The sequence below is a fragment of the Helicoverpa armigera genome, chromosome 11 (assembly GCF_030705265.1).
Source record: "Helicoverpa armigera isolate CAAS_96S chromosome 11, ASM3070526v1, whole genome shotgun sequence".
Lineage (NCBI taxonomy): Eukaryota > Metazoa > Arthropoda > Insecta > Lepidoptera > Noctuidae > Helicoverpa > Helicoverpa armigera.
In genome coordinates this window covers 7,312,473-7,334,016 of record NC_087130.1, presented here as the reverse complement: position 1 = coordinate 7,334,016, position 21,544 = coordinate 7,312,473, and the positions used below count along the sequence as shown (strand labels likewise).

The window sequence follows — 21,544 nt, the reverse complement described above, 5'->3', positions numbered from 1 at the left end:
GAACAAGTGATTCTAATCATGATAACTTTCCCAAAGTTACTTTTTATTTTTAGTTTGATCACGGAAACATAACAGCTGTTTCAAACTTTGAACTTTCTGTTTGTTTGTTTTGCTAGTGATTAAAGTAAAAAAAATTGATTGTGGGGAAACCACTTGTTCAAGTATCAGTCACTAATTAAAAAATGTGAAATACTTAACCAATTTTATTTATTTATTTAATTTGTTGTACACTTTTTCTTAAATATAATTTCCGACATCAGCATCCGCAGCATCTGAGTATTTTCAGCTGCATAATCTGTTTCGCACTGACGAATTTTCCGCGCGGCAATGTTCGGTTCGCACGGCACAAACTCAGAACTGCAAAATGATACAAGTGCTAATGACACCTGAGAGCAAGGGACAGGTTTCCTGCAGCACCACGATATCCTCTCTTGTGAAAGGGCCCAGAATTCATAATAGTCATCGGGTGGTGTAGGTACACGTCTGTGTTAGTTAAAAAAGGCAAAACAAAAAAAGATAACTTTTTATCTTCATACAACTTTATTGAAATAGAACGTGTTTTATTCTCGTAAACATTATTTATTATCGATACAGATTGTAGATTTAAGTCTACTTAATTATTGCGCCAATTTCATTTAACCTTGTATTCTCAAAAAAAAAAAACATTAAGAGAGCTATTAAAACTCGCGTCTAATGACGTAAATTAGATTAGATTTCGTAACAGAAATAAAACATATCAACAAAAACAATTTGTACATAACGTCAAATTATAATTAATTTTCTAACTTAGGAAATAACAATAAATTGTAAATACACCTCTGAACGATGCCACAATATTGATTCATAACATTAATAAATAAATCATAATAAATGTACCGACTGTATACTGCGCATTGTAATATTTCGTAATAAATATTAAAATCGATTTACATTTAAAGACAGTTGGACCATAAACAAATGCAATTAATTTACAACTAGGCAAAACGACAGTAATTTTACGGGCTATTTTATTATTTTGCTAACCTTACTGTACTACGTATGTATTTTCTTCCAAAGATTGTAATAAAATAACCTGTTGTTTTTTTAATATTACTAAAATAATAAGCCTTTTCTAAACCTTTGCAGGAACATTTCTACATAAAATATTTTTTCAGACAGAAAATTCAATTCCTCAACTATGTTTGCCAAGCTGTATGGAAATATGAGTCCAAGATTACAATTTTATACCTAACTATTATAATTGATAATTAATATGTAATTCATGCTCGACTACCGAAACATCGAATTTAAGTTAACGTTTGATATTAGTTCACTGCAACTTAGAAATAATTGTAATTAACAGCATCTGATGTGCTAGCCTTTGCTGTAGCAAATAATAATTTATTTTAAAATTAACTCGGCGAAAACATAAATACAATCAAATATTTGCTATGTTTGATACAACCTATTTTAAAAACTAATTCATTATAGTATAAGTATGTTGTAATTAATAGGCGGGCAAACACTGGAATTTCATTAAAACTATTAACTGACCCATAAAAAGTATTTACAGAGTAATAATGGCTAAAAATAAATTGTTTAATAGAGTTAGTGAAAAAAATCATGTTTCAATTGATTATAAGTATTTGAAGAATAAGCAATACAGAATAAATAAAATATTAGAATCATCACATCAAATCGAATATGGAAATAAATTATTAAATTATAATTCCTAATCGGTCCTACTGCGGAACCAGAGAAAAATATTTCCTAAATAGATGAACTAAATGTCATCAACAATGATTGTCCTTTGAGACAGTGGGGACTTCGCACTAACAATAGTGAACTGGTTTATTCTCGAATCTACACCTAAATAGCACAAACTAACACAAATATATTTGGTAAATAGAGTAAACTTCACAGCTCTCATCTTTAGCTAGTGTTGGCAATTTCACAATTGCCGTTTTGTTTAACATGCTGATCTTTTTTCAAAGCTTTCGATATGGCCAGCTCTTTTTGCTCTTTCCGTGTGTTGCGGACCTCAAATTCAAGACGATGGCGTATTATTCGTTGCACGATGTCTTCTGTTGTCATGGTGTTGCCAGAATTTATTATCTAAAAAAAACATAGTTTTAAAATTGTATAAAATTACGACCGATAGTCTGATTTTGCACAGCCATAGTTCTTCAATCCATACTTGAATAAAATAACTGTGCAAAAAGTAAACATCATTTTCGAGAGCATAAACGTATGCAACATTGGAATTTATTCTTCTTACCTTAAAGCAGCCGCGCTGTTTAGGCACTTTGTAAGGATCGGAGCCATCTGAATCAGTCGCTATCGTGGTCAGTCCGTGACACACCACCTTCACGCGGAAGTGGTCCATGAGATCAGCTGTCACGCTGTACGGTGCTCCGATCACAACTTCATGAACATACTGAAATAAAAATTCAATTTAATTGCTTTCAGGCTCAAAGGAAAATATGAAATTGTTGATTACATATATGGGTAATCTTCTGTCCAGCAAAATTGATGCATACAACCTGTAATCCAGGGTAAATAAAAACAAAGTTCTGTTACAGACAGTTTTTCTCATATTTTTTGGGACATGGCCTTGTTTTTACTAGATAGTGCTTATCAAAATGGAGCATCGCAAATAACATTAACCTTCTTTGTGGGACTGTGGTGTTATCCTACGAAAAATAACCTGCCCCTCCTACGAAAAATGCATCCCGGGTGCTACATGTAGCTCATGTAATTCGAGAATAGTGTAGATTTCAAACAGTGAAAGCATTCTTCGTCTTTCATTTATAATCGGTTCAATAGTTTTGGAGCAAACAAAAAGAAAATGTTTCCTCTTTATTCTATTAGTATAGTAGATAAAGCTTTATTTACCTTACAGGCAAGTACTGACAGCACCCGTTCATGTAAGTTCATGATTGGGTAGTTAGACCCCTTGTAGCGGTTCACTTCGAGATCAGTATGCAGGCCTACAATGAGGAAGTCGCCTTGTGCATGTGCAGCCTCTAAGAAGTCCAGGTGGCCAACGTGGAAGAGATCGAAGGCGCCAGCTACGTAAACAACCTGAAATAATTACTTCAGATTTAGTAAAATTATGGTAGATTTCTAAGATATTTGCGAGACATAATTTTTGAACTGATATTGTTTTTTTTGGAGCTTCGAGAAGTCAAGAACAACTCTCGAATATTGCAGACACAAACCACATAGCAACTTTAAAACGCGTTCATTTTTGTCGTCACTTAAAAGTAATTGCAATTTAGAACTGATCAGAAGATGAAATCTTCAAAGAATATAGCAACTGTCTCGTGTTTGAGCTTATATCAATTACTACCTAGCTGTTTTTCTCAGTTTCACTAGTATCGTGAACTTCCCCATGTATCTGGATAATACAATTTTATGCCACCCAGACATACTTTGTTTGACTTTCCAGCAGTCAGCCAGACAAAGACTGTTTCAAATCCGTTAATTAGTTACGAAGCCATTTTTCCTCTTTGTAATATTAGTTTATAAGACGAAAAAAAAATATCCAGGGTAAAAAAATCATAGGTAAAATGTACCAACCTTATCGGTGGGTTTCGGCGACAATCCACTGCTGAACTGTATGATCTTCTGCGTGGTGGGCAAGAATTGTGAGCAGCCAGTGTAAGGAGACCGGGCCGTTGAGTCAGTCCCCAGGTTAGATGAGTGCTCCAATGCTACGGAGTACTCTTTGTCACCTCTCCTGGAAATCAATAGGCCTTAAGTGTAAACGAGAATGAGATGATAAGGTGATTTATGATTTCAGTGACTCGATTGTGTGGCAGCTCGCTGTGACAGCATATTGAGCTGACATAGTGTAATCTCAATATATGACATGTCATAGAAACGAAAGAAGAGGAAGAATGGGTCGATTTAATGAATTGGTTTTTCATTCAGATTTTTACAAAGTCCTAATAAGACCATAGAAAAGGATTCTTATATGAAAACTTCATGTAAACTGCTATTACACTCTCATTTTTAAAATGGCTTAATAAGACCCCTAATATTCTTAGAGAAAAAACAACCTGTAATAAGACTTTACATTCTGATTTTTATAATGTTCTAATTAGACCCCTAGTAATTCTAAGACGAAAAATTCCGGTAAGACTATAAATGAATATAATTGTAATGTCGTTTCACTTTCATTTGGGTAAGTAAATAAATATTCCACCGCCAATATATAATGCTTGAATTTCCGGGATCACATAGACTTTATTTTTTGTTGAATACTAGATATTCATGAGAACATCTATCATTGTTTCAAAGAAAATAAAAGCGAAGATTTTGAGGAGCCTTGAGAATAACTGCCTATTCAATTCCTAGCATTACATAATCAAAGTATTTATTTTAAAATTAATTTATTAAATCATAATTTCTGGTTTTCAAAACCGGCCGCAAAACGCTTATTTTATAGCCTCATCAGGGTCAGGGTCGTGTCAATTATAGTAAGTCAATAACTTATGTTTAAAGCTAATTAACTAAGAAAGAAGGGAACTTCCTTGCTTATACACATTTTCTTAAGCATGTCTGACCGTCGCGTTTTCACGCCAAAATTACAAAACCGATTAACATGAAATTTTGAAGTCAGATAGACAAGAGCGTGAGAAAAGACATAGGCTTTTTACCGGCAGTGGGAAGTGGTTGAAATCGCAGGGAACAGCTAGTAAAAACATAATGGTTTAGATCAGCTGATTACATTTTTTTTTTATGAGTGTGTACTCGATTCATTATTTTTCTACCGCAAATGGCGCCTCACGGGTAAATACCAGAAATTGCTTGTAACTCTATTTATTTGACAGGCTTAAAAACGGAATCATAATTAACATAACATGTTAAGTATTTTAATAATGTTAAGTAGCGCCAACTCAAGGTAATGGTTATGTAATTAATATTCACTTCATAATTTACAATATTAATGATAATCATTGAAATAACATTAAACTCATTGAACCGTAAGCATTATTATTATTATGAGATCAAAGGTGACTGATTTTTTCCAACAATTCTCTAAGACAAACAGAATTTTAAATTATATCGACGTCAAGCGTCATAGCACGCGTTAAGAATCATTTTTCCAATGCTTAATTTTTATAAGAATGTCATGAATGTTTACTTGAAATGTTCTCTCGTAAGAAGTAGCATGCGCCCAACTAGGTCTGTGGTAGACACGCCAGCCGTCCTCTGCACTTCCCTGAAAACATACAAACATTCAAATAAAACATAACATTCTTAAAAAAAAAAACTGAAATAGCTAAGCAGGTTGTAATCCAGTCCTAAAAATATTATTCTGGCTTCACGGTTCATCCTGATTAATATATTACACCTAATTTGTAGGTCTTCCCAAATCAACACAATTATAAAAACAGATTTGACCGGGTGTATTATTTCACCTCCTTGAAGATTTATTAAGGCACTTAAAGACAAATAAAATTTTCCATCTTATTCGTAAACATTGCTTTTGCCAATAAATTACTTCCTATTTATAGATTTACATACGCAGGTACTTATTAAAAAATATCTTACATCCTAATAATATTTATCTTTGTGTATCTATATTTGATGCAAAACTGCTGAACAGATTTTGATGAAACTTGGCAGTAATATAGCTTTTATATTTTTATCCATAAGCGGAAAGTAGTCTCCTCGGGACGCGGGTGAAATCGCGGGTGGAAGTAGCGACAAATAAAATTGTAATAAACCTCAGAAAACCTGAAATAGGTATTCTAAATTTTTTGCTAGTAATGATTTAATCATAATAATATGCAGTGCATACAGTTGCTAATGGGGAAAGGTATCTTTTAAGGCTAAGGAAAATGGTTTATTAATGAATAACTTATATTACATTGTAAGTAATAATCTCATTATAAAAACCCAATATAGTAATAACAGAGGAAACAAAAACAATTGTATGGACATCAGAGGGTATGCTGTTCATGTGAATTAATTGACTCAGGTTTCGGGCATAATCGCAGAAAATTGATTTATGTTTTTAAGCAAGAGTAAAGCAGTATTTTATTGTTACACGAAATGCATAACAAATTAATTTTAATTGAAGTGAAAGTTAACGATAAAACAATGATTTTGTAATTTCAGAATGCAGGTTTTATTCTGCGTTTCACATTGACCAGTAACAATACATAATCTACAACGTTATAAAGTGTGAAATACCAATTTATTTTCAAGATTATGAATGGGCTATAAAATTTTATTGCATGCAGGTATTTTATGAACTTAAAATTACCTATAACGGCCGGCTTTTTTCACTAAGTGATACGTATCTATTCCATCTGCAGTCACTGTTATATCATCTGAAAATAAAATGTGCTTAGTGTTAAATCATTTAATCCACTATAACTTATTCCTAAGTAATAAAGAAAAAAAATTGATAACTTTGTTCAATGAGGTCTTTAAGCTAAAGTAGAATTATTTACACCAATGGGGCCAAAGGCCATAAATATTGAAAATTAGTCTCAGTATAAATAATGATTAAAAAAATGTGACCATTGATCATATGATCTCTGGGTTTTTTATGCCCAGAAGCATAAAAAAAGCAGAACACAACAAGTATTTAATATTTTTTGCAGTCATATTATAGAATGCAGGAAATACAATTGGCCCTGAAAAGATTACAAAAAAACTGTTTATAATGCAGTCTGTAAATATTTATTATTTACCTACAGTATTGTGTTTTATATAAAATATTTTATATGTTCATAATTTATTCACACAGTACATTAGTAATGAAAATAATATTTAAAATGTGATTTAATGAAACTATAAAAAGGATTACCTCCATGCACACAAAAATCACACTGATACTTGTCCAGAGTCTCAAGTGTGGTCACATAGGGAGCACCCTCCACCACCTGGTCAACCCACTTGATGGCACGCACCATTTTGTAGCGCTCCTCTTGTGTGAACACTGGGGGACCCTTGTGCTTCGAGATCTCTTCATCTGTGTGCACTCCCACAATCAGAACATCGCCCAGAGCTTTAGCCTGCCTCAGCGAATTTGCGTGCCCGAAATGCACCATATCATAACTGGAAATTAAACAGAAATCAGCACCCCACTTTGATACGCCGACTAATTATTTAGAGAAAACCATGTGTACACAGCGAGTGCAAACTGAAATCATTCGCGCCGGATGTTTTATAATTATTCCAGCGAGGTACTGTAGCTCATATTTATGAAAGTATTGCGGGACTTGTTCGCAAGATATGCTTTGTGACTGGAGCAAAACAACAGGAGCATTCGAGTAAGTGTAATGTTTCCAATAATCCAAGCACGAAGACATGAAGTAAAAATAAAAACCCGATATTACTCACCACCCATCGCACCACACACGAATTTCTTTTTTGTTTTCGTTATTTTCACTCATCTTTATAGAGCCTGATTTTATTTAAATCACACACAGAAAACTAATACTTTTATAGTAATATTTTTTGGTAATTGAATTAAAACGAAACAGTTCGCTCAACGCACAGCGCCTCCGCCCCTCGAAAGGTTCACGAAACAACTCATAGAGTATAGTAAATAGATTGGGAATAGAGAACCCACTTCGATTTTTTTCTGCAACCTTCAAACGATTTTTGAAGCGCCATCTGGTATCGTCTGCCGAAACAAATTGTTTATGTGTGCGTACATCCCATTTCACACACATGTATACATCAGTATTGTCTACAGGTTATTCGTCATCTCGACAGACTAAACTCACCATTAAAGTGTCGAGTTGGTGAAACTCGAAATTTGTACATTTATCATGTCGTCAACTCGCCACTCAAGATTTTCATTCGTGTCCAGTTAGTGAAACTTAGATTTTATCACTTTTATGTTTTCGCCAACTGGATACATTGTGTCACAAACATCATCGGCCACTGAACGTCCATTTTGCAAACGTTTGAAACGCGAAAAGTTGATTCCCAAACTTGGCGAAAACATAAAAGTGATAAAATCTAAGTTTCACTAACTGGACACGAATTAAAATCTTGACGTGGCGAGTTGACGACATGATAAATGTACAAATTTTGAGTTTCACCAACTCGACACATTCGTGGTGAGTTTAGTGTCGAGATGACGAATAACCGTCTATAGATATTCTAGGGAATTTGTTCATACGTACGTACTTACAAAATATAGCCACAGAATGTAGAAAATAGTTATTTATTGAAATATGGAAATACAACACAGATTACTACAACTCAACAGAACAACGTTATGTAGGAACATTTAGAAAGTACTTAGTAGGCGACCTGGAATTAAATAAAAATCATATTTACTTATGTTTATGTTTATTGTAATAAATTTGTGCTGAAAGTTTAGTTTCATCATCCTCATCACGATATTGGATTTTACCTGATAAAATTCGATTAATTGAGCGGCACCAACTATATACCAAAATATTTATTGTAATGTTTTCAAAAACATTTCTTAATTCTATCTTGTGGATATCGCAGGTGAAAGGATAATCCACAAATATGTCTAAAAACATTTTATCTTTTCTTTTAATTTAGTTTTTGGCACATTCTTTTCAAAATTTCTACTACAATATTTTGTATGTCTTTAAAACTTTTTCCGCCACTATATTGGGATACAACAGACAATGTTTTCCTTTTGTATATTCTTTTGCCCTTATATAACTATTTGATTTTAATTGACTGTCGCCAGTTAGTTCAGTTTTGCAGTGCCTGCATGATTTAGCAACTTTTTTAAAACATTTAGCCAGCACCCACCCACATACATAATTGGCCTGACCAGCATCAGCAGGCTCAGAATTTAAATTTATAAAAGGCACCTCAATTTCGTCATTTTCTTCTTGCTGAAATGGTAGAACCTCATTACTGGGAACATTAGAAGTGTTTTCTAAAAGTTTGTCTTCAAAAGAAACTCAATGTCTGAAGACAATCATTGTCATCATTTTCACAGTTAGCGTTAAGTGAATGGGGTGAGTTATAATTATTTAAAAGAAGTGATTTATAGGCACCTTCAAAGCTAATTGTGTTGGGTGCCGTATTCCTCACCCCAAAACTTCTAATGTTCCCAAAAAAATTTTCCAGTGGGTCCTGGTTAAAGTTTCTGGTCATCATTGTATCAAATAAATATTTTTGGGATAATATTTTCCACAACTGTTGCATGCCCTCAATAGTACGTATAAAATTTTTTATTGAAGGTACCGAACTCGTTTCAATTAATCTTATTTTATTTTCCTTTTCTTTTTTAACTTTAATAAATTTTATTGATTTTAATACCTTTTTGGCATTTTCCCATAATTCATGATGAGGAGAATTGTTTCTAACACCACATTTATACATTTTTCCATGTATCATATTAAATGAGCTTGAATTTAAGGAATCAAATAAATTGTCCATCATTTTGGTAAATGTAATTACTTGGCGGCACTCATTAGATAAATCGCCCCTAGCAGATAAATGTTCTGCAGCTGTAGCAACACTGCGGCTAAAAATTTGGGTTGCGTGTTTGACCTTCATTTTTTTTATTTTCTCCACATAAATATGTTCATCAGTTAGTTTCTGACATATTTTTAATTCACCATGTAATTTGTCCGCTTCATAAATTTTCTGGTAATATTCCCATTTTATCGTCTTTTCAACCTTTTCTTCGAAGTCGAAATATTTTAAGTCCTTCGTAAGTAAATTGTTTCTTACCCTTTCAATAAATGAGGGACATCAAATAATGGGATAATTTTAGATTTCCCTACTTCCATTACATCATGTCTCCATTCCTTATTTTCTTTTATGAATTTTATTCTACTATCTTCAATAATTTCATTCACTACACTGACATTTACTGTGCTTTGGTCGCACACTGTGCACAAAATATTAAGCCCTGTACCCTGAACATATTTAATGACTTTTATAGTCAAGGCTTTTAATTCTGCTTTGTTAACAGAATTTGTAAAAAGTATGCAACAGGCTGTTTAAATTTTTCTTTAATCCTTTGACCATGTAAACTAAAACATGGTCAGCAATTTTACTACGCCAAGCGAATCCCTTTAATTTATCCTTAGATCCGTCGTAATGGATCTGCGGCGATATTGACATCTCGTCAAAATAAGACAGCAGAGGCGATCTTCTGGACTTAATTCCTTCACAGTCTTTCTCATTTTTATGAATAAAACTTATTTAGCCCCGACTCTATTTCAATTTTCGCAAGAAGCCTTTTAATGATTTTATAGAGGGCAATGTAAAGTATTTATATAAAAGAGTATAACTCTTGGGACTCTTTTTGTACATGGAGAGACAAAACTTTTTCCTTTAAAGTAAACCTCCGCCCACGAGCTCTCTTGTGAGTTTGGGTGTACTGCATGTTTGTGAATATTTTTGCTGCAGTTGTCATATTTCTCGTTATTTTTTTTAAACAATTTGTATTGCTAATTTTATCAACGCTGGCTAATCTTTCTTTCAAACTACTACTCCGTTTACGTAACCGAATAATTTCGGTTTTTAAATTCTTCATTTGGAATCTTGAAATCTTTAATTCATTCTCCAGCGATGAAGTTGATTTCAGTTTTTCTGCAAAAAAAAAAAAACTTTTACTTTACTACTTTCCACACCCAGATAAAAGTAGCCTATGTATAAACATTTTTTTTGGATATCTTATGGTATAAACTACATTGGCACTTACTTTTGTCTCCTTTAAGTTTCCGTCTTTGTTGTATACCATGTTTACTGCAATAATTATGTTCTGCTGCTATAACACACGCATTGGGAGGTGCAGCTGAAAATAAAATAATAATAATTCACCATTGTCATTGTAAACATCAAAATTACTAGTGTGAGTTACATGAGGATTATTAACCTAAATTGTCATTACAATAAATCAAGTTGAAGTGTGTTTGTAATGACTACACAACAGTTACATATTACTTAATGCAGTAATTAATTATGGTAGCTAGTTAAACATAATTTGAGAATGTAGGTAGCCAAGCGTTTACATACCAGTGATTATTTGCTTTGATGTAGAAGGCAGATCCCATATATTATGTTCAGGCATAGGAAGTTCAGTTGGTATATGTGGAGTTGCAGGAGGCATATGAGCATCTTGTGATGGAGCACCTGGAAATAGTAAAACAAGTCTAAGATCCCACTAAACAACAACCTTCACCGAGTTGGTTAAGGGGTGAATGAACAGTATTTTATATCCAATTAAATATTACTATACTGCAAACAGGTGGCCTTAAAGGTATCTATGAAAAAATGAAATTTAAAAGCGTCGCCCCACCCAGAATACAAAGGGGCGGGATTCTCCATCGCGATTAGCTCCGGTACCCGCCTGGGGTATTATTACTCTATTTCGTAGTCGCATTAAATTATATTAGGAGCAATGTTTTAAAACTTAAGAAAAAAAAGTTAAGAGGTGAAAGAGAGAAGGTGACTGCAGAGTACATATTTTAAAGTAATAAGATATATATTTTATCAGACACTGAAGAGAAGGTAAAGGGAAAGGGAAGGTTAGTTGGGAAGTTGGGACCGTTAGTTGGAAAGGGTTAGCCGAGGTGTTATGACTATATTTTCTGATGGTACCTCATGTTTACCAATTGGCACAGGGTCGTCTAGTTCTTACTGACTTCTTTAAGCGTTCATGCCTTCCCCATCACGTCAAGGTGGCCCCATGGGGATTATTATTATAAAAAATGCAGTATTTAATTATGGCAGCTAGTTAAACATAATTTGAGAATGTAGGTAGCCAAGCATTTACGTACCAGTGACTATTTGCTTTGATGTAGAAGGCAGATTCCATATATTATGTTCAGGCATAGGAAGTTCAGTTGGTATATGTGGAGTTGCAGGAGGCATATGAGCATCTTGTGATGGAGCACCTGGAAATAGTAAAACAAGTCTAAGATCCCACTAAACAACAACCTTCACCGAGTTGGTTAAGGGGTGAATGAACTGCATTTTATATCCAATTAAATATTAATATACTGCAAACAGGTGGCCTAAAAGATTTCAGTTCAGTTTAATTGTGAATAATTAAGAATTTTGTTTTCTTAATGGCAATTTTAACTCAGTAGGTGGCATTGCGATCTAGTTCAAGAATAAAGATCTAAATCTTACCCTGAAGATGGAGAGTAGGAACAGCTATGTTATTTAAACGGTTGTTGCGATTCTTAAACTTGTCTGCAAAATGTATGTCACAGATGACTCGCTTTCTGTAAAATTTGATATCATCTGCAGTCTCCAGTTTTCCACCAACTATATTAACCCAGGCTTTGAATAACTCAGGATTCTTTTCTGGGTGTGGAAATTGATGTTGTGTCACACCTGAAAAATAAATTACAAAAATATGAAGTTTGTATGCTGATATTGTATAGTGTATGTATGAATGAATACCTATTACCTATGTATGTGTGCGCGTGTCTATCTATGTATGTCTATCTTATTAAATCATGTATCATTTCATATGGGATTCAGTAATAAATGGTTACTCGTAAGGAACTGTGTTTCTCTAAACGCCCAACCTTATAATTGACTGAGTTGGTATCTCCCGTGATGACAAGTTTATCCGGATGACTAGGAGCTTTCAGGAGCACGATTCTGGGGCCCGATTCTGTTAAGTTAATAATGTCAAAATTGAATAGAAATTGCATCGCAACAGCTTTTTTAACCATATCGGGCATTCTGTTACTAATATAAGACCAATCGTATTCCAACGACATTCGATTGGTTTGCGATTGGTCTGCCATTTTGGTCTATATTACCATAATATTCTTAGTCTATATTGCCATATTGCAATCGTAAATCATTTGCAGACAAAATGATTCATTATTGAATGACAGAAAGGATAAAACGTTTATTTCAAAGAAAAATTGCGCAGAATCCTGCCCTGCTAATTTTACTTTAGCGACATGCGATTCACATCCGACTGAGATCAATCACGACTCAATTACGATTGAAGCGTATGTGGCATTCCACTATTTTTCTTTTAAATAAACGTGTTTATCCTTTTCTGTGATTCAATAATGAATCATATTGTCTGCAAACGATTTACGATTGCAATATGGCAATATCATCATCCTCCGAGCCTTTTCCCAACTATGTTGGGGTCGGCTTCCAGTCTAACCGGATTCGAATTATTCCCAACTAGCGACCCGCCCCGGCTTCGCACGGGTAACAGTATTTCTCCATTATTTAATAGATGTTATTATACATAAAAACCTTCTCATGAGTTACTCTATCTATTAAAAAAAACCGCATCAAAATCCGTTGCGTAGTTTTAAAGATTTGAGCGTTCATAGGGACATACAACATGACACATGACAGAAAAAGCGACTTTGTTTTATACTATGTAGTAATAGTCCCTCTAGCTGTCCTCGGGGTGATAGCCGGGAATTGTCTTCCCAGTTATCACCGGGGTGACAATTGTGCCGACTGTTCCCTTTGAAAACTGACTAGAGGGACAAATGGGAAGTCTATTTCTCAGTTGTCACCGGGGTGACATTTGCTACGGTTCCTTCTTCCTTCCAAAGAAAAAAATGTAATTACCATAGATTTCAGGTTTTATTTATTATGCTACATAGAATCTTCCAAAGAAAAAAATGTAATTATCATAGATTTCAGGTTTTATTTCTTATAACAAACAACATTGTGTTTCCTTTAATAGGTACATCACATATTATTAATTTCTATTAACACCAATCGTTTTCTTAATTTTATTTAATTTAACAAGATTACAAACTGTGTTACAAATAAGCATGCGACTAATAAGCACTTTTAACTTAACCATTAGTGATTATCTGTGATTAGTATTAATTAAAGTTATCTGTGATTGTGCCTATTATAGGAAACATAATGTTGTTTTGTTTTTATAGTAGTATTAACTACTATAAAAAATCGATTTTGTAAGCCTGTTGACATTGTGTTAGTTAAAATAATAATATATATATTTTTTATGTGATTCTATGTAACATAATAAATAAAACCTGAAATCTATGGTAAAGAAGGAAGGAAGCAAATGTCACCCCGACAACTGAGAAATAGACTTCCCATTTGTCCCTCTAGTCAGTTTTCAAAGGAACAGTCGGCACAAATTGTCACCCGGTGATAACTGGAAGACCAGGACAGCTAGAAGACTATTGGGAATAATTCCCGGATTCAGCTGAGTACCAGTGCTGTACAAGGAGCGACTGCCTATCTGACCTCCTCAACCCAGCTACCGGGCAACCCGATACCCTTGGTTAGACTGGTGTCAGACTTACTGGCTTCTGACTACCCGTAACGACTGCCAAGGATGTTAAATGATAGCCGGGACCTACAGTTTAACGTGCCATCCGAAACACAGTCATTGGTTTCTAAGATATACTTAGAAAGTACATACAAACTTAGAAAAGTTGCATGGGTACTTGCCTGACCTGGAATCGAACCCACGCCCTCATACTTGTGAGGTTGGCTCTTTACCCACTAGGCCACCACGACTTTGAGGCAATATGGCAATATAGACTAAGAATAATATGGTAATATGTACCTATAAACCAAAACGGCAGACCAATAGCAACCAATCGAATGTCGTTGGAATACGATTGGTCTTATAAATATTAGTAGCAGAATGCCCGAAATGGTTAAAACTGATATTGCGATTTAATTTCTATTCAATTTTGATATTAATAACTTAATGATACTATTAACAGAATCGGGCCCTAGGTACTATGAACTTGATAAAGAAAGCACTTACCCGGGTTGTGTGAACATCCCAATTCGCACCGCCTCGGCATGATTATATGCACTCAAACAAGCGTCTCTAATCGCTAATAACACAATAACAGTGTCTATTTCACAAATATCACAAAAAAGGCGTCTTTATCGCAAATAATACTAAACACTAATGGCGTCTTTTCGCAAGTTATGTGAAACAATGAAACAGAGGAGCACAGCTCAACTCACTCACTAATTCACCGAAAACACAGCGGATGAGTAAAACTCAAATCAACGCAAGTCAACAGCAGAAAACACTTAAATGGACGAAAACTTAACACACAAATTGTATGTACTGTACTCGCCATTAAAATTCAAATTCTAACTTCAGCATTGGCAGTTGGCACGGTTTATTGCCAACCAAAAAAATAATTATAGAAAAATAATTTATGTATATAAAATAGTGTACAGATTTAATAAAAATAATTGATAGATTTCCTACGTAATACTAATATATAAAATAATTTTTAGATTTCAATAATTTTAGTGATATTTTATGGAAGTTAATTTTTGATTAAAGAGCCATCTATTATCACTTGAAGATATTAAATACTTTAGGAAGAGGATTGCAGATGGCGCTTTTCTAAATTTTTTACCGAAATCTAGTCAAGTACGGCAGTGACCAGCCCCTGAAACAACTGATAAAATTACGCTGTCACGTTTTTATTCTGCGTCATGTGTCAAAATGGGGAATTTTTTGGTGTGGTATTCTCGTTGTGGACTACACAGATTTCGCTGATTATTGGAGACTTCTGTTTTTTTTTCTGACTATGAAATTGATTAAAAAGCTCATTTTACTTTTGAGCTGAAGTGAGATTTAATGTATTTTTACATTTTTGATTCGAATAATGAAAGAAGTACAAAATAAGCACAAAAATATGTAAGTGGTCTGAGACATTACTTTGGTACTAGCACCAAAATAATGTTTCGTGTTCCATCAAATAACCCTGAGAAATATTTGTATATAGTTTATATCCTGATGCCAGGGCATTCGCAGACAGATTCCCGATAAAGATCCTCTTCAATATGAATCCAACAATGGTTAAATAGATTGAAAGGAAGGAAATCTTTATTTGTACAGCTCGCGCCAATTTTTTTGCTTGTCTGAAGTCGGCAATAGTTGACCTTACTTTAGTAAAATAATATGCACAAATCAAAAAGTGCAAAGTTTTTTGGCGCTACTGAACCAATAAGCATTTTTTAAGAAAAATAAAATGCATTCAAATATAAACCTGGAAAAAGATGAAGCGCTGAAAATAAATCAATAGGTTCTCATTGATACGCCTTGTACATTCACGTACACGACTTTTCGATGAATGCCGGCGTGGCGGGAAATATTCAATCATGACGAATAGTTCCACGATAATCATATCTATTGAGTAATGATACTGGTATATTTAGTTAATACGTACTGCGTACACACACGCGTGTAATAAACAACGTGTAGCGTAAATCATGAAAGTATGGTAGTTTGTTTATCTAATCGAGGCAAGGAACTTAATTGGTTCGTTTGAATCACGCCACTGTGTATGACGAAAACAAAACGATTTCGTTAACGATTGGACTTTGGGTTCGCTTGACTGCATATAGCGACAGAGCGGAGACGAACACGGGTTACAGAAGTTATCTCCATCTTCTGATTTTCAGGTCGATGACATTTTTGTACTAACAATTACGTACTTGATAATGTCTCGATCTATAATTAAATAGGTTTATTCTAATGAAGCCTTTTCAATGCGTGGAGAAAATTAACTTTTAGTACGCACTATATATTACGCACAACAGGTGAAAACTTAGACTTACGGGCAAAACTGTAGGGGGTACGGTCACCAAAATAATTAAAAGGAAAAAAATCTATACATCTGCGAAAATATGTTTAACCGTGGGCAGATTTTTTTATCTTATACATTTGATAATATTAAATACCTACCTATATTAGATGACTAGGTAGTGTCCACATTTTATCTTAGTGTTACCTACATGAAATCAGTCAAACGAATTAAGTACTTATCGTATCAAGAGTATGACGGTATGAGTAAGCGTCAATTCTGTCGTCTTAAATACTAATAACGTAATTCAATTTAATCTTGTATTACTCATTAGGTTAAGTATACCTATAGATTTTTAATTAGATAATTTAATAATTTACCTTGGTACTTCAAATGTGGGTCTTAGGTATGAAATGGTTGCTATGAACATTTTAATTCTGAACATTGAACAAAATTAATATGGGGTTTTTCCCCAAGAATGTTAGTTTTGGGAGGAACTCCTATCACTACGTAAATAAAACAGCGTATTGTTTCAATAATGTTTAATCTTTAGCATCAGCCACACCTCCATTTGTTATGGCAAAAGTGGCTTCACTTTCAGGCAAATCAGGCGAGTCGTATATTTTAGCGATTCTATTTTCTCCACGGCCCTTCCTCAAAGATATTCTCGTAGTAGATGCGTGGGCAAGAATATTGCCTCCTATAGGCTTCTTCGGGTCCACTTGGAAAGACAGTGTTGCCCCGGGATCGGCTGTCATTTGATTCGTTATAAAAACTGCCACATTATATTCTTCGGATATCTGATAAAAGGAAATAATAAAATAATGTGTTAACAATTTAAAATTCTCAATGAAATTATTTAACTCAGTATTCTTTTCTGTCTCTTTATTTGTATTTTTGATTTTTACCAGCTTAGAATTTTGCGCAAAGTACGAAGGGCAGATTGTAAAATAATAAAATTTAAATTAGGTAGGTACCTGATCGATGCAATGACGCAAGAAAGTAATTTATTAGCTAGTATCTAATTGTCCTTTATCTTTTTAATTTTTTGGTGCCAAACTGTCAATTCATGCAATATGATAATTTTGAAAAAATTGCAGTAACATGATGGTGCTAATTTTGACAATTTATGAACAAACTATTCACTTTAGGAACATCGATATCACTGTAGTTTTAATTCTTCAATGCGAAAAATCGCCACTAAAAGCCATGAGCATGACAAATGATCTTGATTAAGGCCGTCTATTGTTTTATCTCGAGTCAAGTAACTGAGTTATTAAACGTAGTTTCGTTCAAAACCGGATGCATGTTTATCTATTGAGACCAAACGAGTTAATCATGTGTTTGCTGTGATCTTGAACTCGCTCGGAAACTCATAACACGCAGTTCTTTTTAATTTTAGTGGCGCTTACAATACGCATGAAATAAGACGTAGAACACTGCGTGACACGAATACTGCACATGCAAATTAAGACGCAGTACTACTTTGTATATAAATAACAAAATAACTATGTACCCTATGTAGATGATGTGCCGATTTACATTCGAATGGATTTTATTCTAATAAAGGAATAAGTTACCTACTACTTACTTGGTGGCAATAGGCTCTATCCTGAACTAGGACTCAAACGTAACTGTCGCGGTTCCTTATGTGTTTTCAATGAACCCCATGAAATATTACACTTCAGCTTTAAGTGCCGAAAGGCATGATTTTATCCTACGACTTAAAAAGACCGCAACATTCTATTTTACTACTAGAATGTATTGAGATAGACGTATAATAGTACAAGCTACAGGTGATACGAACAATAGCTATCTCGGAACATGAACAAACCTTTTGTAACCGTGAGAGTACTTGCGCTAGTTTTTGCTGTCTATCAGCCAACTCGCCTCGTCCTGAGAAGTCGACTCTAAACAATGCCATGATAGAGTCTATTATAAGAAGCTTGAATAGACCAGCTTCTTCGTGGAACTTGGCTGCCACATAGTCTAGCAGTTCCGCCTGATTGTAAAAGACATGAGAAATTATATAAAACATTGATATTGATATCTTAGTATTTGATGTAGTGACTTCCTGGAAAAGTGGTTTGAAGATGTAGGAGGCACTTCAAACCTGGTTAGGTGAAGTCTCTCTAGAACATTCCTGGGGCACGATTCTCCTAATTTTACTTTAAAACATTCGATTTACGTTCGACTGCGATCCAATCCCGACTCGATTACGATTGAAACGTAGATAAGTGGCATTCCGCTATTTTTTCTTTGAAATAAACGTTTTTATCCTTTTCTGTCATTCAATAATGAATCATTTTGTCTGCAAATGATTAACTATTGCAATATGATTGTAGAGCAAACTACCGTGTAGACCAAAATCACCAAAATAGCAGACCAATCGCACACCAATCAAATGTCAATCGAATACGATTGGTCTTTTATTAGTAGCAGAATGCCGGAAATGGTTAAAACTGCTATTACGATCATATTGCGATTCGATTTCTATTCGATTTTGACATTATTAACTTAGGAGAATCGGGCGCCTAAGTTCGTGACTGCTGTACTTGAGTGAGTGCTTAGAGCAATATCGAGAAAGAGGAATAGTTACCTATATTGCGGGAAAACTAAGACGTGTGTAGGTGTTAAGGATGGACATTCAGAGTACTTAAAATTTCTAAGGAACAGCTAGAAAGTATATACCTAGGTACTTCAAGGATCTACTAACCTGATGTTCCGACGTGTATGCTCGGGCGTATAGCACGTTATCTAGGACTGCACTTTGGTCTAAATTGAATCTGTCTGCAATTGGCCGCAGTCGGTCAGGCCGGCTGATGTATTGTTAAGGAATTATCTAAATAACTACAATTTACAATGCAATGGCGAAGTCTTCTGTATACGATCCTAGTCAAGTCATCTTGATATAATATCTGGTATAGGTATTTACAAATGTATTATCTATATAATATGCCCATCATTACGGTGTTTTAAGCGTATTATTTTCCTAGCTATAAGGAAAATTAATAAACAGGTAAGTAGGTAGGTAAACTATATTTACCTACATAATATAATTATAAGGTGGTTATTCATGAATATTAATCAGGTGAGTACCAATACATCTAAAGAAAATGAAGCATTTATGCCATAACAAATATGTTGGCCTGAGATGGCCATGGCACACTTCTTAAAGGGGAACTATAAACTGATTTCTCTCTAACTGATCTCGTTAGAAAACAGCTAATTTTACAAAATTCGGATAGTAGTATCTCGGACTGGCCTCAAGCAGCGATGGATAGAGAAAAGTGGAAAGTTTTGGGGGAGGCCTTTGCCCAGCAGTGGGACAGCATCTACAAGCTTATCAAAAAAAATGTCGATAAATTACCTACCTAGGTACAGTTAACGCTGGCTCCCGACTCCATACACCTACCTACAAAAGGTCTGACAGCAGGAAACCGATTATTTAATAGGTAGCAAGGGGCTCCCGTTAGTAACACCTGTTATAGTACCTACAATCTATTATATTATTATATAGGTACCTACTTTGATATCGTATAGGTATTTATGAATTATGATAATTGCCTCTTAGGTATGCCTTAGAACACAGGTATTATATTTTTGTCGATCGTTTGAAAACTAATGTATTTTAATTGCCATTTAGTAGTTGATATCTGCTTTACATAGGTCGAGGTAAATAACTAAATTATATAGGTACTTAATCACAAAGGATACAATGTATGTTCAGTGTCAAGGAACATGACTTTCCCGCCGTGGTACCCCGTAGAGTTGGGGATTTGCGTTGTAACGCATAAAGTGTGCGACAGTTGAGTCTTGCCCGTGCGAAATTCACCGAACACTTCAGTAATCGCCATTGATTCCACTCCGCCAGCCAGTAACTTACTAAAATTATACAAAAAACCTATTAATTACCTACCTAGCTAGATCAAAAGTTAACCCCGTACCTACTCAGCAAGCACAATAGGCGCTTTGTAAGTCGTAGGTTTTCTATTCGTTGTATTCTAAATTCTTAGTAGGTACATTAATGATGGTCATATAAGAATACAAAATGCCATTCGTTGCTGGCTTTTGAATTTATCAAAAAAAAAAAAACTCACCTTAATTAAGTACATTTAAATAATGGTAGTTTGGCTAGAAAAACTTGATGAACGGACGATTGGAATCCACCAATAGTTGATAGGTCCATTATAGTTATAGCATTAACCTTATTGAAAACACTAGACAGGTACTTAGCTGAATAATTAGGAACATACTAGTAGATCTTTTAAATAAGTAGGTAATGTTACTTACTCTAATTCCGTACTCCCCGTACTGATTTTGAAAACTTGTTTCCGACGATCGCTGACTTCTAACGCTGTCATGAAACCAAGAGTTGCAACTTTTTGACAAGCTTCTTTGATTTTCTCAACTTTAGTATCAGAAAAACCTTTGATATTGCACAGTTTCTTCTTTGTGGACATCTGAATCCCCTTTATAGTGCATATTCCTGCCGCTTTTAATTTTTTTATGTCTGCTACATTGATACCATGCTTCTGTAATATGTCTACATCTTGGAAAAAGCTTTCCTCCTCGTCATTTTCAGACACGTTGTCGTCGAGAGCTTGATCAATCATTCTGAAATCGGAAAAATCGAAATAGGCTGATGAAATAAAAATAAAATTTTTTGGCGCCCTTTTTCGAATTCTTGAATTCATAGATTAGTCTATACTTTTTTTTACAAAAGCAATGTTGCCACTATTACAAAGAATTATTTTAGTTTATGGTGGCCTTGAATCCGCAACCAAGAAATTATGAATTAAATAGTCTCCAAAGTAAGACTGGAAGCCGACCCCAACATAGTTAGTTAGTGGCTTAATATTTTTCATATCTTTCGCATTTAAATTAAGTGTTAAACACTAAAAAAATGCCTGTAGAAAAAATAAATAAATCTTGAAAACCGTATATAAAGGTAGCCTTCCACGTGCCAAAAGCGACGAAAGCATAGACTACTTAGTAATAAATTTGTGTCCCACCTCTAGTTCACGGCGTCATTTTGGATTTTTGAT

The 21,544-nt window shown here is 34.4% G+C and overlaps 3 protein-coding genes across 5 annotated transcripts; all 3 read right to left on the bottom strand.

Moving 5' to 3' along the window:
• Positions 1 to 521: 521 nt before the first annotated feature.
• Positions 522 to 7,539, bottom strand: LOC110380336 (ethanolamine-phosphate cytidylyltransferase). 2 transcript variants are annotated; one of them, XM_021340288.3, is made up of 8 exons: positions 7,345 to 7,539; positions 6,809 to 7,059; positions 6,260 to 6,326; positions 5,132 to 5,209; positions 3,562 to 3,721; positions 2,875 to 3,063; positions 2,258 to 2,416; positions 522 to 2,094 (listed from the first exon to the last, which is right to left on the bottom strand). In XM_021340288.3, the coding sequence occupies exons 1-8, from the start codon at positions 7,395 to 7,397 to the stop codon at positions 1,912 to 1,914; spliced, it is 1,140 nt and encodes a 379-aa protein (XP_021195963.2). In that variant the 5' UTR covers positions 7,398 to 7,539; the 3' UTR covers positions 522 to 1,911. The 2 variants fall into 2 exon arrangements, with proteins under 2 accessions (XP_021195963.2, XP_049706906.1); XM_049850949.2 differs by having other exon boundaries at positions 3,562 to 3,718.
• Positions 7,540 to 10,603: 3,064 nt separating this feature from the next.
• LOC135117511 (uncharacterized) lies at positions 10,604 to 15,362 on the bottom strand. Of its 2 annotated transcripts, XM_064036894.1 has the most exons (5): positions 14,708 to 15,362; positions 12,094 to 12,300; positions 11,739 to 11,855; positions 10,975 to 11,091; positions 10,604 to 10,753 (listed from the first exon to the last, which is right to left on the bottom strand). In XM_064036894.1, exons 1-5 carry the CDS (start codon positions 14,745 to 14,747, stop codon positions 10,605 to 10,607), a joined length of 630 nt encoding a protein of 209 aa, XP_063892964.1. In that variant the 5' UTR covers positions 14,748 to 15,362; the 3' UTR covers position 10,604. The 2 variants fall into 2 exon arrangements, with proteins under 2 accessions (XP_063892964.1, XP_063892965.1); XM_064036895.1 differs by having other exon boundaries at positions 10,661 to 11,091.
• A 1,661-nt stretch (positions 15,363 to 17,023) lies between these two features.
• LOC110380335 (meiotic recombination protein DMC1/LIM15 homolog) lies at positions 17,024 to 21,172 on the bottom strand. Its single transcript, XM_021340285.3, has 5 exons — positions 20,790 to 21,172; positions 20,214 to 20,381; positions 19,213 to 19,315; positions 18,331 to 18,498; positions 17,024 to 17,296 (listed from the first exon to the last, which is right to left on the bottom strand). The coding sequence occupies exons 1-5, from the start codon at positions 21,110 to 21,112 to the stop codon at positions 17,039 to 17,041; spliced, it is 1,020 nt and encodes a 339-aa protein (XP_021195960.1). The 5' UTR covers positions 21,113 to 21,172; the 3' UTR covers positions 17,024 to 17,038.
• Positions 21,173 to 21,544: the final 372 nt, after the last annotated feature.

Excerpts from the sequence above, each read along its gene's own strand:
- LOC110380335 (XM_021340285.3), bottom strand. The coding sequence starts at position 21,112 with ATGATTGATCAAGCTCTCGACGACAACGTGTCTGAAAATGACGAGGAG. Across the intron at positions 20,382-20,789 it reads ACGGGGAGTACGGAATTAGA|TAAGTTACTGGCTGGCGGAG; the intron begins GTAAGTAACATT and ends GTATAATTTTAG. Across the intron at positions 19,316-20,213 it reads CTTGACACTGAACATACATT|CCGGCCTGACCGACTGCGGC; the intron begins GTATCCTTTGTG and ends ACAATACATCAG.
- LOC110380336 (XM_021340288.3), bottom strand. The coding sequence starts at position 7,397 with ATGAGTGAAAATAACGAAAACAAAAAAGAAATTCGTGTGTGGTGCGAT. Across the intron at positions 6,327-6,808 it reads TGATTTTTGTGTGCATGGAG|ATGATATAACAGTGACTGCA; the intron begins GTAATCCTTTTT and ends TTTTATTTTCAG. Across the intron at positions 2,417-2,874 it reads TGTCAGTACTTGCCTGTAAG|TATGTTCATGAAGTTGTGAT; the intron begins GTAAATAAAGCT and ends TTTTTATTTCAG.
- LOC135117511 (XM_064036894.1), bottom strand. The coding sequence starts at position 14,747 with ATGCCGAGGCGGTGCGAATTGGGATGTTCACACAACCCGG. Across the intron at positions 11,856-12,093 it reads TCCTACTCTCCATCTTCAGG|GTGCTCCATCACAAGATGCT; the intron begins GTAAGATTTAGA and ends TACTATTTCCAG. Across the intron at positions 10,754-10,974 it reads ATCAAAGCAAATAATCACTG|CTGCACCTCCCAATGCGTGT; the intron begins GTATGTAAACGC and ends TTTTATTTTCAG.